The sequence below is a fragment of the Sceloporus undulatus genome, chromosome 4, assembly GCF_019175285.1.
Source record: "Sceloporus undulatus isolate JIND9_A2432 ecotype Alabama chromosome 4, SceUnd_v1.1, whole genome shotgun sequence".
In the NCBI taxonomy this organism is placed as follows: Eukaryota; Metazoa; Chordata; class Lepidosauria; order Squamata; family Phrynosomatidae; genus Sceloporus; species Sceloporus undulatus.
Window position 1 is genome coordinate 32,273,654 of NC_056525.1, and position 16,207 is coordinate 32,289,860.

General features: G+C 41.3%; 1 protein-coding gene across 2 annotated transcripts in view; it reads right to left on the reverse strand.

Moving 5' to 3' along the window:
* Nucleotides 1-12,120: 12,120 nt before the first annotated feature.
* Nucleotides 12,121-16,207, reverse strand: part of SDC4 (syndecan 4) — a 30,695-nt gene continuing 26,608 nt past the window's right edge. For both annotated transcript variants that reach the window (XM_042462963.1, XM_042462964.1), the window contains exon 5: nucleotides 12,121-14,936. In XM_042462963.1, coding sequence (XP_042318897.1) covers nucleotides 14,785-14,936 — 152 coding nt within the window. In that variant the 3' untranslated portion in view covers nucleotides 12,121-14,784. The remainder of the gene's footprint in view (nucleotides 14,937-16,207) is intronic.

Below are 16,207 nucleotides of genomic sequence, written 5' to 3' on the forward strand. Positions count from 1 at the left end.
AGAGTTGCTTTTATGTAATCTCCAGAAAAAGGAATTTCAGAAAAAGGACTTTCATTAGGAGGGGGAAAAAAGGCTTTCCATAAACTGGTTTATATAATCCTGATTTGAAATTACACATGTCTACAAATAAGTTACCCCATATATAATAGACTCCACATCACAATGGTAATTCATAGAAACTCTGATTACATAGGTAGCTGAGACTCATATGGCTGTGGGTGTCTTCAAGTAGTTTCTGACTTATGGCAATCCTAAGGCAACCCTATCACAGGGTTTTCTTAGCAAGTTTCTTCAGAGGGTCTTTGCCAGTGTCATCTTCTGAGCTGAGGGAATGGGTGACCCAGTGGGTTTACATGGCCAAGGGGGATTCAAACCCTGGTCTCCAGAATCATAGTCCAACACTCAAACCACTACACCACACTGTTTCATATAGTTATAGGACCCAAAAGTAACCTGGGGAGCCAGATAATCCTTGTGATCTGCACCCCTTTATGTTAGCAGTAGACAGTAGAGCACAATCATCAGCAAAATTTTAGTGACAGTAACTATCAAGCATGATCAGTTATCTGTCCTGATAAATGGAAGAGTGTGAAGATAAATGGAGGGGGAAGATAAGGAGAAACCTCAAAGGCGCTTACAAGCACTGATTTATTAGGTCTAGGCTTGAGAGAACATTTGGCATCACCTCGGTTTGGGATAACTGGCAGCCTCCAATGTGGAGGAGCTTCAAAGCTAGTGCTCTGTCCCAATGGCCTTATCTGGTGATACTCCTTTGATCCATTTCATGTGGATACCATTTTAAACTTCTACCCTGCCTCTGAATGGTAGCATTGCTCCAAGAGATTCTGACAAATACAAATGGCAGACATCCAGTCATTCAGGCTTGGGTTCTGAGAGGTTTTGTTTTGTTATTATTATTTGCCACAAGCCCTGATCATCAACAATCAAGAGCAAAACCACATCACAGATGGACTGACTCAGGTTTCCCTGAGGACAAAACTGGACATGTTTCTTCAGAGCAATGACATGAACAGTCTCCCTTAATATAATCTAATAAAGTAATCTAAAACTGATTGCTGTACACCTCTGAGGTTTCTTCTTCTTTTTATTTCCTGTACTGGTACTTTGTTACTCTTCTGCTCACTAAAAATGAGGATTCCAGTAAAAGAACTTTGTTTACCTAATTCTGATCTTTGATGGTGATATTGACCCTGTTTTTATTGTCCCACGCAGCTAACAAAAGACTATTAGTTTACTCTCTTTGGTGTTTCTTTTGTTTTTTCACAGCATTACTATGGGGAAAGTCTGTCTGACACATAGTAATTCCCCACAGAAGCCACACAATGAACTAGTAGTCATGCTGGCCGGGGGATTCTGGGAACTGTTGTTCAAAGGAAGTAACATTTCCAAGATGTGAATGATCCCCACCAAAATAAAAGTGTGGTGGGAGGTAAAAGCCTCTTCCATACAGTCTAGGCAAAAGTGGCTAGAACTCCACAGTTCAGGCCTCTAGGTTGTCCACTTCTAACTGAGAGTGATGGTGCATACTCTCACTAGAGACTTTTGAGCAAGTGTGGCCATTTCTTTGAGTGTCTAATCTGTGGGTTTCCTGTCTCAAATGGGGAACTGGACAATGGCCTAAAGCTCCCCTTCCAAAGCTATGACTGAAAGTAGTGCCTGGAAAGGTCTCTCTGGTTTATCAATACCTTTTAAAACAGAACCTTTGAGACTCACTGAAAGAAAGAAGTGGGCAGCATGAGCTTTCGTAGACTAAAGTCTACTTCCTCAGATGTATATGGTGACCAATTGCAACTGAGGAAATAGACTTTAGTCTATGAAAGCTCATGCTACCCACTTTTTTCTTTGAGTTAGTCTCAAAGGTGCTACAAGAAGTCTCTCTCCATACTAATTCTACTGACTAACATGGCTATATCTTTCAATTTAAAAAAAGAAATTCAGGAAATGAACCTGGGACTTTCTGGATGCAAATCCCTTCTCTCCTACTTGGGAGGTTGTTAATTGGCTGAGCCTTGGTTTACTTTTATTTTATTGATGGATGTATAATTCAACTTTTAAAAAATCTTCTCACATGAGTAATGCAGTTCTAGTTGCCCAAGTCAACTCTGACTTATGTTGATCCTCTCCTAAGTTTTTGCTTGGTAAGATTTATTCAAAGGTTTGCCATTGTCATCCTCTCAGGCTGAGAAAGTGTAATGTGCCCAAGGTCACTGAGCGGATTTCCAGGTCTGAGTGGACATTTGAATCCTGATCTCTCAAAGTCCTGTGCTAACACTCTAACCACTGCACTGGCTCTGTAATTCTAGGCTACATTTCAGGAATATAGTCTCATCTCAGGTACTCACCAAATAAGTCTGAGTTCAATGGAAGACAGAGAGCTATGTCTGAAATTGTGTAATTTTTAACTAAGATGCTTTGTTTCAAATGTATATCCACAGGTGTGGACACCTATGATACAGATACATCCTTAGACTGATTTGGAGACAGTGCTCCTATTCTCTTTATCCCTTGGCTATCAGTATCCCATAGAACCACAGCAGAGTTCAAGTGTCATTTCAGAAATGTTGCAACTCCCAATACATTTTTCTGCCTGAGACAGAACAGCAAATAGTACCCCTTCACATTCAGACATTGGCACTCCCAGATTCAAAATGCATAGTAGCCCATTCCAGCCAAGTTAATTTGGCACCTGAGCCAGAAAAACCTTGGAAGTTCTTCTTCCCCTTCCTGGCAGAAAAAAATACAATCATAATAAATTATATAGCCAACAATTTGCTGTCCTTTCAGGACAGCTAATATTGGTTTCCTGAGGTTGCCTCATAATAGGGCCAGTTGTGCATATCATGAAATAGAATGGGGCTAGGTTTCTTCATAACTCTAACCAGAGCCAAGGATGTAACTTGTTGTTGTGTGCCTTCAAGTCATTTTCAACTTATGGCAATTCTAAGGCGAACCTATCACTGGGTTTTCTTGACGAGATTTGTTCAATGGGAATTGCCTTGCCTTCCTCTGAGGCTGAGAGAGTGTGACATGCCCAAGGTTACCCAGTGGTTTCTATGGTTGAGCAGGGATTTGAGCCTTCGTCTCCAGAGTCATAGTCCAAACCATTGAAACACAGTGGCTCTCAGGTGTGTAGCTATAAGGGGCAAAACAGGGGCATTGCCTCCCAAAAAGAATTCTACCCCCACACACACACATAATATTTTGAACCCCACATTTCTAATATGGCAGTAACTTAAAATGTTGGTTAAAATGTTGGTTCACCATCTAGAAATACAGTTTAGGCAGCCAAAGTAAAAGCAAAGGCACTAACAGAATGTGAACACAACCAACATAAGGCATGAACAAATTTCAATTTTTCACACTCTGCAATGTTAGAAATTTGAGGAATTAAGGAAAATTTAACTGGGGGAGGGCAGAGTTCTTATATGGAGGACAATGCTCCAGCGCACCTCCTGAAGCTGGAAAAAGGTCATCGGACTTGGTTACATATATGTTTCTGTGCTGGCCAAGTGCTGTAATAAATTCATTCATTCATTCATTCATTCATTCATTCATTCATTCATGTTTCTGTGTGCTAGGGGCATTTCTAGGGTGTGCAGATGACACTGTGTGACATTTCAGAGGGGGGTGTCTGCCTTCTGGTGTGGAGTGCACTACCACACCTTTTTTATTTCCCCACATGTACACATATACACAACATTTACAAATTATCTCAATACCAATTCTTATTAATTCTTATTAACTGTACATCATTTTTCATGAACTTCCATTTCTTTCTTTCATTCCCTTCTATCTATTCCCTCTTTCCTTAAGCTTTAACCAAAATAAGGTATTATCCACCTCCATCGCATTACATCCAATATCCTGATATCTTTTTCTTTTACTCCTCATAAATTATTCAAATATCTTGTCAAAGGTTTCAGTTCCTTTTCCCAATAATCTGTTGATTTTTTATTATTGCACACCATTATTTTGTCCATCTCTTTCAATTCTACTATTTTCCCTAACCATTCCTTTATATTGGGTATTTTTTCAGATTTCCAATATCTAGCCAGAATCATTCTGGCTGCTGTTGTTAAATATAATGCCATTCTCCAATTTTTTTTTCTTTATCTGTGCCCAGAACCGAGGTCATATTAAGAAGATAAAATTCAGGGGTACATGAAAATTCTAAATCAATTATTTTTTGGACTGCTTCATGTATTCTATTCCAATTTTTTAAAATTTTATGACATGTCCACCACATATGATGGCACTACCACACCTTTTTGTAGAAAGACCAGAGACCAAATGTCTTGGGAAGGATCAGGTTCACATGCCTGCAACAAGCAAGTAGACCAGGACAACCTGGGACACGGGCAGTCCATTCGTATGCCCCAGCTGTCCACAGCAAGTATATTAGAGCCTTTCTCTTCAATCTGCTCCTGTAGGATCATTGATCTGGCAGCTCCGAGCCTGGGGGTGACAGCATGAGTTACTGCACTAGGGTGACACCAACCCTAGTGATCACACTACTTTGTGCACATGTGTGTGTTAACACTTTAAATTTTAGGTTTTAGCAGTTGAGGAAAATAATCAGATAACCCTTTTAAAAAGATACTTATGGCATGCATGTACTTATTATGGATATGTAGTAAGTACATAATCATATAGCTGAATTCTTAAGCAATTTGCAGTAACATTCATAAGAATACAATAAGTAAGAAAGCAATAAAATACAAGCAACTTGAAGAGTAAAAACCCATAAAAGTTTAAGGAAAAATGAAAAATGGAGATTGCCGGGCACTGAAAAGATTACAACGTGGGTGCCAGATGAGCCTCTCTTGGGAGAACTTTCCATAACTAGGGTGGCACCACCAAGAAAGCCCTTCTTCTGACAGCCACCTATCTTCCTTCATTGGTGGAAATAATTGCAGGAGACTTGCACACTTCATTCCTCTTTTCCAATATGTTGGAGCAGAGGCAGCATGGAAATGAAAATGGTAACCATTGCATCTTGCTACTTTTCAGGCTCTCTACGTCCAAAACGTAGAAAGGCTACTTTTTGGACTGCAGTTCCCCAAATGTCCCACTCAGAATGGCCTCTGGTTAGGCTGGCTAAGGAATTATGGTATATATGGACAGCAAAGGGAAACATTAACTTGGCCAGATTGGGACACATACATAAGGAAATGAAACTGAAAGAAGATGTAGAGGGATAAAGTTTTAAGCACTATTCTAGACCAGGGTTGAGAATCACATGGTCCTCCCATTGTTGTACTGCAACTCCAAGCAGCTCTGGCCTTCATAGCCAATAATGAGAAATGCTGGAGGCTGCAACTCAATAATGGCGGCGGGGGGGGGGGGGGGATTTCCCACTCATGGTCTGGACCATCTGCAATTTTTGATACATACTTGTAAACCTCAGAAATTTCAACTAGTTCTATATCTTAATTTCTGTAAATAGCTCTTTAAGTGGGTGTTAAGCTATGCAAAAAATCCTGCTTCTTTTGTAGATACTCAGCACTTTTGGATGAAAACAATAACTTAGTCCTCAGAAGCATTTTAACTGGACTGTGGGGTTTAACTTTTGAAGAATGAAGCATTTAGGATAGCAGTTAGCATCCAAAAGAAACAACAGATCCTTACACATTTCAATGTGCAATACGCCATGCTACTTGGGGGAAGGGGCTATATTTGAACAGACAGTGGCTAACCTAACAGCATCAGGTGGCACCCAGATCTGAGGTGAGATGTGAACTCCAGGTTTTCTAGCTCCTGTTCTTACAACCAGTCCTAGGCATGCTCACTCAGAAATGAGCCCACTGCAGAAATAGTCCACGTGTGTGTTAACACTTTAAATTTTAGGTTTTAGCAGTTGAGGAAAATAATCAGAGAACCCTTTTAAAAAGACACTTATGACATACATGAGGCCACTTTAACTGACCTGCCTCAACGATAGAGAATCCTAGGAATATTGTGGCACCAGAGCTCTGACAGGGAAGGCTCAATGTCTCACAAAACTGCAGTTCCCAGAATTCCCTAGCATTGATCCGGGGCAGTTAAAGTGGTGTCACACTGGATTATTTCTACAGTATGGATTGGGCCCTATTGTTGCAAAATGTATTGCCTAATCATGCAGTTAGATTAACCTTGAAGGCCAGCCCTACCATTAGGTAGACTGAGGAAATAGAACCTCAGGTTATAGAGGGAAGAGGGAACAGAACCTCAGGCATGGAGGGTGAGGTAATGGTAGCAGCCCTTTGACCATTGTTGATGGACAGTGCTAAATAGGCTCATTAGCCTCCCTGGCTCCCTCTCATCAGCCTACTCCTCTCAGTGTGATGGACAAAGTTGTAACATCACTAGTGATGAAGTAAGACTCAACTGCCATTCCAGTTGGCTTCTGTGAATATTGCAGGGGGGGGGTCTATATTATGATGATCCATGCATGGTAAATCTCAACATGAACCCTAAAACCAGAACCATTTAATAAACCCCAAAGTGGTAAAGCTACTTTAAGCAAATGTTGTTAAGTTTTCTTCCAGTAATGGCACATGACATTTGATTTGTTTTCAGCAGGATTTACTCCAAATATACAAAGGATTGCAGCTGTAGTGATTATGTTGGATTAGCATTTAGAAAGCTTCACTGGCTGGCAAAATATCCCATACATTTCTAGCTATATATTTTAATGCCTGGTGAGCATCAGATATTTTCTAGCTCAGTCTTCTGATTTTCCTCTTCTCAACAATCCTGCGAAATAGGCATGGCTAGAAAATAATGTGTGGATGATGGGGGACCCACATTCAAATCCCCATTCAGTTCAACCCCCTGCCATGCAAGAATACACAAAGCACTCCAGGCACATGGCATCCAGCCTGTTTATAAATCTCCAAAGAAGGAGACTCCACCATACCCCAAGGCAATGCATTCCATTATTGAATAGTTCTTACCATCAGGAAATCTTCCTAATGTTTAGGAAGATGTTAGGTGGAATATCTTTTAATGTAGCTTGAATCCATTGCTCTGTGCCCTAGTCTCTGGAGCAGAAAAAAACCTAAGCTTGTTCCATCCTCAATGTTTCATCAGCCAATATTTGATTTTCCTGTAACCAAGCCAGCATTGCTACCACTGCAGCATTCTACCACCTGTCCCAAAGCTAGAACAACAAACTGCCACTTTACAATCAGTTTGTAGGTTATCCATCATGCCCAACTTTCTTACATAGGCTCCATTCCCACTGGCCCATTTAACGTGGGTGGAACTGGGTAGATCCAGATGCCCCTCCCCCGAATCTCTCCGTTAGCAAGTGCCCACTAGATTTGAGGGGCATTTTAACCCGAATACCTTATCGGGTTTAACTTGAAGGCGCCTGCTGTCAATCAAGCGATCATCATAGGTGACATTTGCAGGGGCATCGGAAGTGTGCTTCCCCCATCCTTTTTTTTAAAGAGCCATGCACAAAATGCCCCAAAGTGCGCACATTTTGTCAAAATTTAAAATCTCTTTTGTGTGTGTGTGCGTGTGTGTGTTGTGGGCATTTGGGTCAGTGCAGGTTATGATCTGCTCTTGGCCCCATTTTCAACCCCAAAATGCAAGTTAATGCATCCTGTATCCCCCACTCCTTGCCACCCCAGAATGCCTCTTACACATGTAATAATAATAACAACAACAACAATAATAAATTTCTCACCTCGGAAATGCCAGAAAAGGATGCGATTGTCATGCATTCTTTTTTGCTTTTAAAAGCAATTCAGGGCTACCCCTGAAGAGACAGTAGCAAAAGCATGTATTGTTTTGCCAATTGCCTAATTTACAAGAGCAACAAATGTAACATTCGAATTGTAGGATTGATTCGCAAAGGAAAAAAGTCTAGCCCATTTGCAACATTTCCCCTTTGCTGGAAGCCAGCAAATAGAAGGGAAAGTGAACAAGCAGCTAGCCATGTTCTATCTATCTATATATCTGCCTCAAGAAAAAAAACATGTGCATATTTTGTCAAAAATAATTTTAAAAAATAAAAAAGGGGGGAAGGTGCCTGATGGGAGCTCCGTTCGTGCCCTGCCTTTGACCTGACCTGACCTGACCCTTTTCCTCCTGCTAGAGGAGCTTTGCCATTGCCTTCCACTGAGGCTGAGAGAGAGTGACCAGTCAGTTCCAACTGACCCATGGAATCAATTGGGAATAAAAGGGAAATGCAGTGCATGCATTCTGACTGTAGAATCCGCATATAACACATATAATATAATAGAATAGAATAGAATCCACATATAATAATAATAATCCAGGAGGAAGAGGAAATGAAAGTAGAACAAGCAAGCACCCAAAAAATCATGTGCATAAATTGTCAAAAGAGGCTGCTTCTGCTGCATCCATTTCCCTACATCCTCCAGCTTGGCCCCACAGCCCTATTTCCCTGGGCAATCCTCCTCCTCCTCCTCTTTCCTTCTGACCCTCACCTCCCTCTGAGCTGCCCTGGCTCCTTCATCCTCCTCCTCCTGCTCCATTATAGGATGCCCTCCATGGTTCCCTTCTTCCCACGGCTCCTCCTCCTCCATCACTTTCTCCACTCCCCCCCACCTCCCTCTGACAGCCCTTTGAACCCCAAAAGTCACCCTGATTTCCCCTTTTATCCTCTTCACCCTTTGCCTCCAGATTCCCTTTTCCTTCGGCTCTCTCCTCCTCCCCCTCCTCCTCCTCCTCCTCCCCTCAGATGAGGGGAGGGAATGCTCTGACCTCTGCCCGCCCTCTGACCTTAATCCTTCCCTGAATTTGCCCTGATCATGATCGAGGGCAAGTTCATATTTCGCAGAACCCGGGTCTTTTGAGAAAAGATGGATTTTAGCCCGATTCTGGATACCCTGGGGTAAGGGGCATTTCCTTGTGCAAGCCTCGACATGGATTGTGACAGAATCAGGCCCAGTATGAACTTCACGTAGAAGAATCTATTTCAAAACCGGTGTAAAAGGTAGTGTGAATGGTCCCATAGTGATACTGCTGCTTAATAGTTAACTTTTTAAACTACACCTCTTAAGATAACCTCCAGCTAGTATAGACCACTGGGGGATTCTGGAACGTATAGTTCCCGCAAAATAACTTTCCCCTAAGTTCTGATATGAACCAGTGACTTGTTTTGCACTAGCTATGATTCCTTAAGACTGGTACCTGCGGCTGTATAACTGATGAGCTGGAACCTATAAGGGCTTGGACCAATTTCTGCTGAGTGGAATTTTGCAGTGTTTTCTTTTTTCCTAACACAGCTGAATGATGCTACTTCAAGTGCCAGCTAGTAAAAATTACCAAGTTACCTTAAAATCTTGGGAGTTGGGGGAAGAAGAGACCAGCCTTGCAGAACAGTAGCACAAGTAGCCCTTTATATGCATTTAGCTTACACTATACAGTTTGGAAAGCAGCAGGAGCTGAAAGAGATTTGCTCTTTGGATTATGGCAAGGCAGCTCAAGTTTGTCTCAGCCCACTGAAATGCCTCCACAGCAGGCCAAGATATCCAGGGCTTTCTTCATAAAGCAACATGCCATTGTGCTGCTGTTTCATTGCCTCTCCAAGGGCTCTGGAGCATTAAGACAATTTTCTTAGTTCTAAAGCAGAGCCAAGACTGAACAGGAAGCTTCTTTATGCAAAGGGAGAGGGGCTCTTAAAAACAAGGTCTTAGCATTCCCAGACCTCCTAAAGTACAAATCAGCCCATGTGTCATTTATGAGTTGCTTCTACCCAAAATCTGAAGGTCCCTCTCTAAATGATGGGGGGAGATGGAGGGTAACAATGTAGCTCAGCTTTTCTCAGTGAACTGTGCCCTTTCAGCAAAAGCACCTGGTTTATATCACTGGTGGACTTGTTGATTATTTGCAGATGTGGGACATGCGAGTATTTCACACTAACTTAGCCCAAACAAAGCTCACATTGGGCAGCTGTGCCATTTTAGAAACTAAGAGACAACTCATGAGTACATTAGAATGAAGTCATGAGAATGGGATGGGGGCACTCTACAACTGCATTTTATGGTAAATGTACTCTCGTGTCAACATAAAAGATACCACTGAGTTAAACCAAAATTAAACTAGGTAGGAACACCATTCCATTCCACACACATTTCTTCACAGTGGAGGAAGGAGTATGGGGAGCCATAATTGGCTTTGCTACAACAGGTTACCCTTTTTCCTTGGGGAAGCACCATTGGGAAACTTACAAGTGGTATACGAAGACATTAGTCACTTAATGCAGGTATGAACCTCTTGTCAGTTCTGATGTTTTGGGTTGCAACTTTTCATAATCCCTTACTATTGGCTGTGCTTGCTGGGGCTGTGGGGACTTCTCATAAGGTCTCCACACCCCTGAATTAGTTTGCTTCCAATACGTTTCATGCCTCCTGACAAATATATATGACTTCACAAAACATCCTTAAATTCTGACCATATTCAACACATTCCATTCAACTTGATAGTCAAATCACACTACAAAACTGCATCACCAACAGAACTAAATTAGACCCACCATGCACAGATTGCGTAGAGCATTCTGACTATACGGGACTGTACATCCCAGTTCCACATACCTTTTATTTATTATTCATCCAGGGGGCCCATTCACACTGAAAAATAAACTGGTTTCCAAACCGGTGTAAATTGGGGAAGTTCACACTTGTGCCAGTTTTTCCTGGGAGTAGTTCACATTTGCCTGACCCGAATTCAGGGGGGCCCAGTGCAAATCCCGCTTAATCCAGTTTTTTTTTAAGACTGGGGAAAAGAGGTTCTTTTTAAAAGAACCGGGGTTTTTGCGGGAGCCGCCAATGGGGACTTACAAATCAATCACATTCGCCATGCTCTTCCTCCCTCCTCTTTTCTCCTCCTCCTCTCCCCCACCTGCTCTTGCTGCTTCTCTTGCCCTTGCTGCGGCGTCTCTTGTCCCTCCTCTTCCTCTGTCTCCCACACCTGCCCTGGATCAGCCTTCCTCGACAGCGTCCTCCTCTACCTCCTCCGCCCCTGCCTTGGAGCCTTCCTCTCCCTCGATCTCCTCTTCCTCTGCCCCTGCCTTGGAGGCTTCCTTTCCCTCCTCTTCCTCGGTTTCCTGCTGCCCTGCCATGGAGCCTTCCTCCCCCTTGATCTCTTTCTCCTCCTCATCTGCCCCTGCCTTGGAGACTTCCTCCCCCTCGATTTCCTCTTCCTCCTCTTCCTCTGTCTCCCACTGCCCCTGCCTTGGAGCCTTCATCACCCTGGGTCTCCTCTTCCTCCTCCTCCTCATCTGCCAACTGCCAGGATCGAATCCTCCATGGCATTTTACCACATTCCCAAGTGAGAACGTGAATCCAGGATAAAATGCCATGGAGAAATTCAATCATAGCAAATCAATGCCACAGACAGATTCAATCTGGGCAAATGAATGAAATAACCCAGCTTCTACACTGGGTTATTTCTGAATGTGAATGGGCCCAGGGACTATTTTTGTTCCCATTACAAAGGAACATATGAGATTCCCTTATATCGAGTCAAATCAGTGCCCCTCTAGTTAACATCATTTATAAAGGACTAGCAAAAAGCCTATAGGGTTTCAGACAAATCCAACCTGGAGATGCCACAGACTGAGACCGGCATTATTTACATGCAATACTTCTGTCCCACTTCCAAGCTGTATCTCCTTGCATTAAGAATAGGCCTACATGAACAGAATTGAGCACCAGCACAGTACCTTGTGTATGATCAATGGTCAAGGATTGTGAGTTTTGGTTTAGCACATCTGTAGAGCATCATGTTCCTCACAGCTAACCGAATGGACTGATTTTATTACACCTGTTTAACAGAACCAAGGATTTAGGCACAGCTTAACAGTGACAAACTATTGGGCCATGTGAGGCAAGCTTTTACCTGTAAAATCAGCTACTTCAGTGGTTTTGTATTGCTTACAGTAAGCTGGTTTTTCTAGGGGATATTATTTAGGCCTTAATTAAAGAAGTTGTTCTTCCCGTAAGTGCAGGAGTAGGTTCTATGTCAAAAGGCTGCCTTTGGAGTAAAAACTTAATGCTTTTAGGACCACCCTACATAAAGGGGGTAGCAGGAACTGTTGTTTCATATTCTCTAAGAGAGTTCAGTTACGTGAGAGCAGTGTTTTAGAAATTACCAGTTTATTTTATCAAATCAGTGACAGTGAAAACAAAAGCAACTATACAAGAAATATAATCCAAGCAATCAGAGGCAGTCATGGGATTCATGTTTTCCAAGCAATAGTTATAGAAAGGTGTTAAATACATACTCCTCCCAGTTCCCCTGTGCCAAACTAAACAAATTGCAGAAGCAAGGTTTTAAAGGACTTGTGCTTATACCAGAGTAGAATTTTGCAGAGACATAACTTTACCCATATGTTCATTGTAGCAATCCCAGAAGGATGTGATAAAAATCATAAAATGAATTTGTTGTCAAAAGAAAAACTGGAAGACCAATTCTATGGTGCTCTAAGTATTGGAAGAGAGCATTGATGGATCACTTTTATTAACATAAGGGTGAGGAACTCAGGCGTAAGAATATTTAAGGTTTTTAAAAGCTACAGCTCAAAAGCTGCAAATGGATAAAAGTGCAAGGTTATGTCAGGTTTTGTGTGATTAGAGATGGCTTGTGCAATGCAGTGCTTACTCCTATGCATGGCAAGTTAAAATACAAAGCATTCACATGCTCTGTTGTATGGGCTATTCCCTTCAAAGAGAAAAAAAATTAAAAGGATAAGATATCAGTTCTGATACAATCTGATTACATCAAAAAACCTAGTGGGGTATTCAAAAGTAACTTTTGAAATGACTGAAATTCACAAATATATACAACCTGATCCTCTAACACTGCACTGAGAAAGCAGTTCACATGATAGTCTAGTTATAGCACCAAACTACATCAACACCCTGTGAATGAGGACATGAACTCAGATCTGATGTACCAGTTTTCCACTTCCTTCTATTCTCATATACAATGCCATCAATGCTATTCTGTAATATTCTGCTACAGGCATGGATAGATTAAGAACCCTCCCCTGAACATGCCAATATCAGCACATCAAATAAATTCAGCAGGCTCTCTTGGGAGAGGGGATATATTCCCAAAGGACATCTTCTCTAGAAGAGAAAAAGGAACATGATATTCAAAATTCCAAAAAACTCATATTCTAAACAATCTTGTTTAGGGCTTGCTATAATACCAGAATCTCTTAGTGTTTGCCTTAAATGGAAAGACAACTTGCAGAGAAGACATTGTTTGTACCAGGTGCTTTCAAAGTATGTTCTCTGTGTTACCCTTGAACTGGCCAGAAGAGTTACAGCTGGGATTCAGCTAAACAAAGTGTGAGGGCAAGTAGCATCCAAGTTCCCAGCAGCAGAACTGATGCTGTGTGTGCAAGAAATCCAAGAGCAAAAGCTTAGATCTCAACTCATCTAACTGAATACTCAACTGCCATTAGTTAGCACTAAATGAGGAGGGATTACTCCATTCAGAAGACACTCAAATAACTCCCCAGGTCAAAGAAAGTAAACCATCACCCATGTAGGAAGGCTGCACAAAACCCATTCCAGTATGTTTATAAAAATTGTGCACTTTACTGAAAAAATAAAGCTCTATAGCATTGATAATATATTACAAAGCTAAAAAACATTCCCCCTCCCCCCTTATATTTTAGTCATGTTCAATGAAATCTGATCTTGCATATAAACATTAATTCTAACAGAGGTTATTGCCTTAGGGGTATAATACACAGTATAAAGCTTAAATAGTTTTCACAATCATTAGGAGGTTTCATTATATTAGTGTTTTACATATAAAAAGAAGAGTTACAAAAAACAGAGCAGCCATCTTAGAAACTATAAATAGTTCTATTTTTTAAAAAATCAAACACATCTTTGCTTTTTATTCTGGAAAAACATATAAATATTTTCTTCTCAGTTCCCTAGAATAAGCTATGATATGAGCTTAGAAAGCTGTAACATATTGTAATTGCTGCTGTAGTTCAGGCAATGGGTGATATGAAATGCCAGTCATCTACAGAGAAATCTGACAAGAGGAAATAAGGAATTAAAAAATTTAGCCTTATGAGAAAATATAAATTTAGGACTCTTTTCTACAAACTTGTATAGGCAGGCTATGTTTAACTTTTAATTTTCAGAAGAGGGTTTCATTTAAACAACAAAAAAGGTGTTTCTTCAATGAAAACTCCATCCAAATATGGGAGAGATTCTCCTCTTCCCACAATGTTTTCTTTTTGTAGCAATCAGTTCTTTACATTCCTCAGACTAAGGCCCAGAGGTCCACAGAGCCTCTAAGACTAATTTACACTGTCATGTAGGGCATTTCATAAATAAGCTCTTAATTATTATTATTATTTTAAATGCCTTACATTGGCTGGCCTGTTACAGGACAGTCTTATAGTCAGAATTTAAACCTTCAACAAAACAAGGCAAGCTGGAGCACTACAACCGAAGCAAACATACAACCCCCCCCCCCTATCCAACCAAATATACAATTTGGCAAGTTTGCTTTGCATTTTAGAAGACAGGCATACCCCCACATGGGGTCCCCCCACAACTATGCCTTTTTACTCTGCATCCTCATTAGTTATTGGGAAGAGTCACAAAGAAAGATTTTTTAAAAATCACTTTGACATTAGATCCAAGAGTGCATTTGTTTCAGAGCTTCTTGTCCATGGTCCAAATGCTTTTAAAAAAACAAACCCAAAACAAAACAAAAAACAAAGTATGCTTCTGACTCCCAAGTGGATTATTGTGGTATTGGCAAGTCTTAGGCATAGAATTCATTTGTAGGCGCTTTCTTGTAGATTGGCTTCTTGCCAAGGTCGTAACTGCCCTCGTCCTTTTTCTTCATGCGATAAACCAGGAGGAGAATCAGGAAGACAGCAAACAACAACCCAACTGCTCCACCTGCAATGAGAGCTGGAAGGGGAGTGGGAAAGTTACACTGAGTAAATACTCTGGAAACAGAAAGCTTTGCACATAATTCCAGCACATCTCATGCCCTACAACTTCATCTTCACTTTCCATTGCTAACTTGGCAATAACCACTAGAGCAACTTTCCATCCAGCTTTAATTCTAATTCATATTCTATATTAAATATTGTCTATATAAAATGGGTTGGAAGGACTTTAGTTAGAAGAAAAGTTTAAAATATTCCCTTGTTTTTCAGACAGATGTTAGCATTACTAGACATTGGCAGGGAATGCAGGGATATTCCCCATGCCAGTTGCTTTTTCTTCTCTCTAAGTGGAAGTTACAAGACCTCAGTGTTTTCCAGACAACCCTTTAGATGAGGGCTGGAGAAAATGTGCCTTACTAGATGCAGCATAGCCAATTGTGAAATAAATGGCGGCCTGACTACTATCTAGAAGTTCACACCTTCCCATATCCTTCTTTAGATGAAAATTGGCACTAGAGACTTAAGCAAAGTTCTTCTATGTATTTTCCAATAACTATTTAAGGCACTCTTATTGAAAAAGCTAAAATTTCTAGGCCAGTGCTATTCAAAGTGGTAGCCCCTGGAAGTTGCGCGGGGGGTGGGGGGAGAATGACAATTGTACCCAATGAGTACAAGTATAATTCTGGTCCGGGGCACACTTGGGGGGGGGGGGAGGAGGGGATAGCTGCTGGTTCTCCACATCAGATACCTGAGAAGCATTGCTCTTGATGAAGTTTTTAGAAAGCAATGGGACACAGATGTAACCTTTTCCATAACTTATGAGCTAAACATAGCAAACACTTGGGGGAAGGTGGTACCTCATTTCCTGTAGACAAGATGATCAGTCATGATATTATGAGACACAAATTCAAGAGCCAGAGTACTTGGGAGGTGGAGCAACAGATGGTGTGATCATGTCTATTGGGACTACCCCCCCCCCCAAAATGCCATGGATAGCTTATGGTATCTTCATTGTAGTTTAGGTACAAATACTATGAAATGCATAGGTTCCATATGTATAATTTACATGCCTAGCAAGAATGTGTATGGACTATACATTCAGAACACAGGACAGCATGGAGGCATTTCTATCAATGCATGGAGGTTAGGTACATGGAAGGAGAAGATCTAAGATGCTGCAACCTCCATTTGTAGACATATGCCTCACCCCAATAACAAAGAGCTTCTGTCTTTAAAAACAGTTCCTCATATCCACTGTTACAAATGTGAGAGGGAGTGTAACAGGTCAGG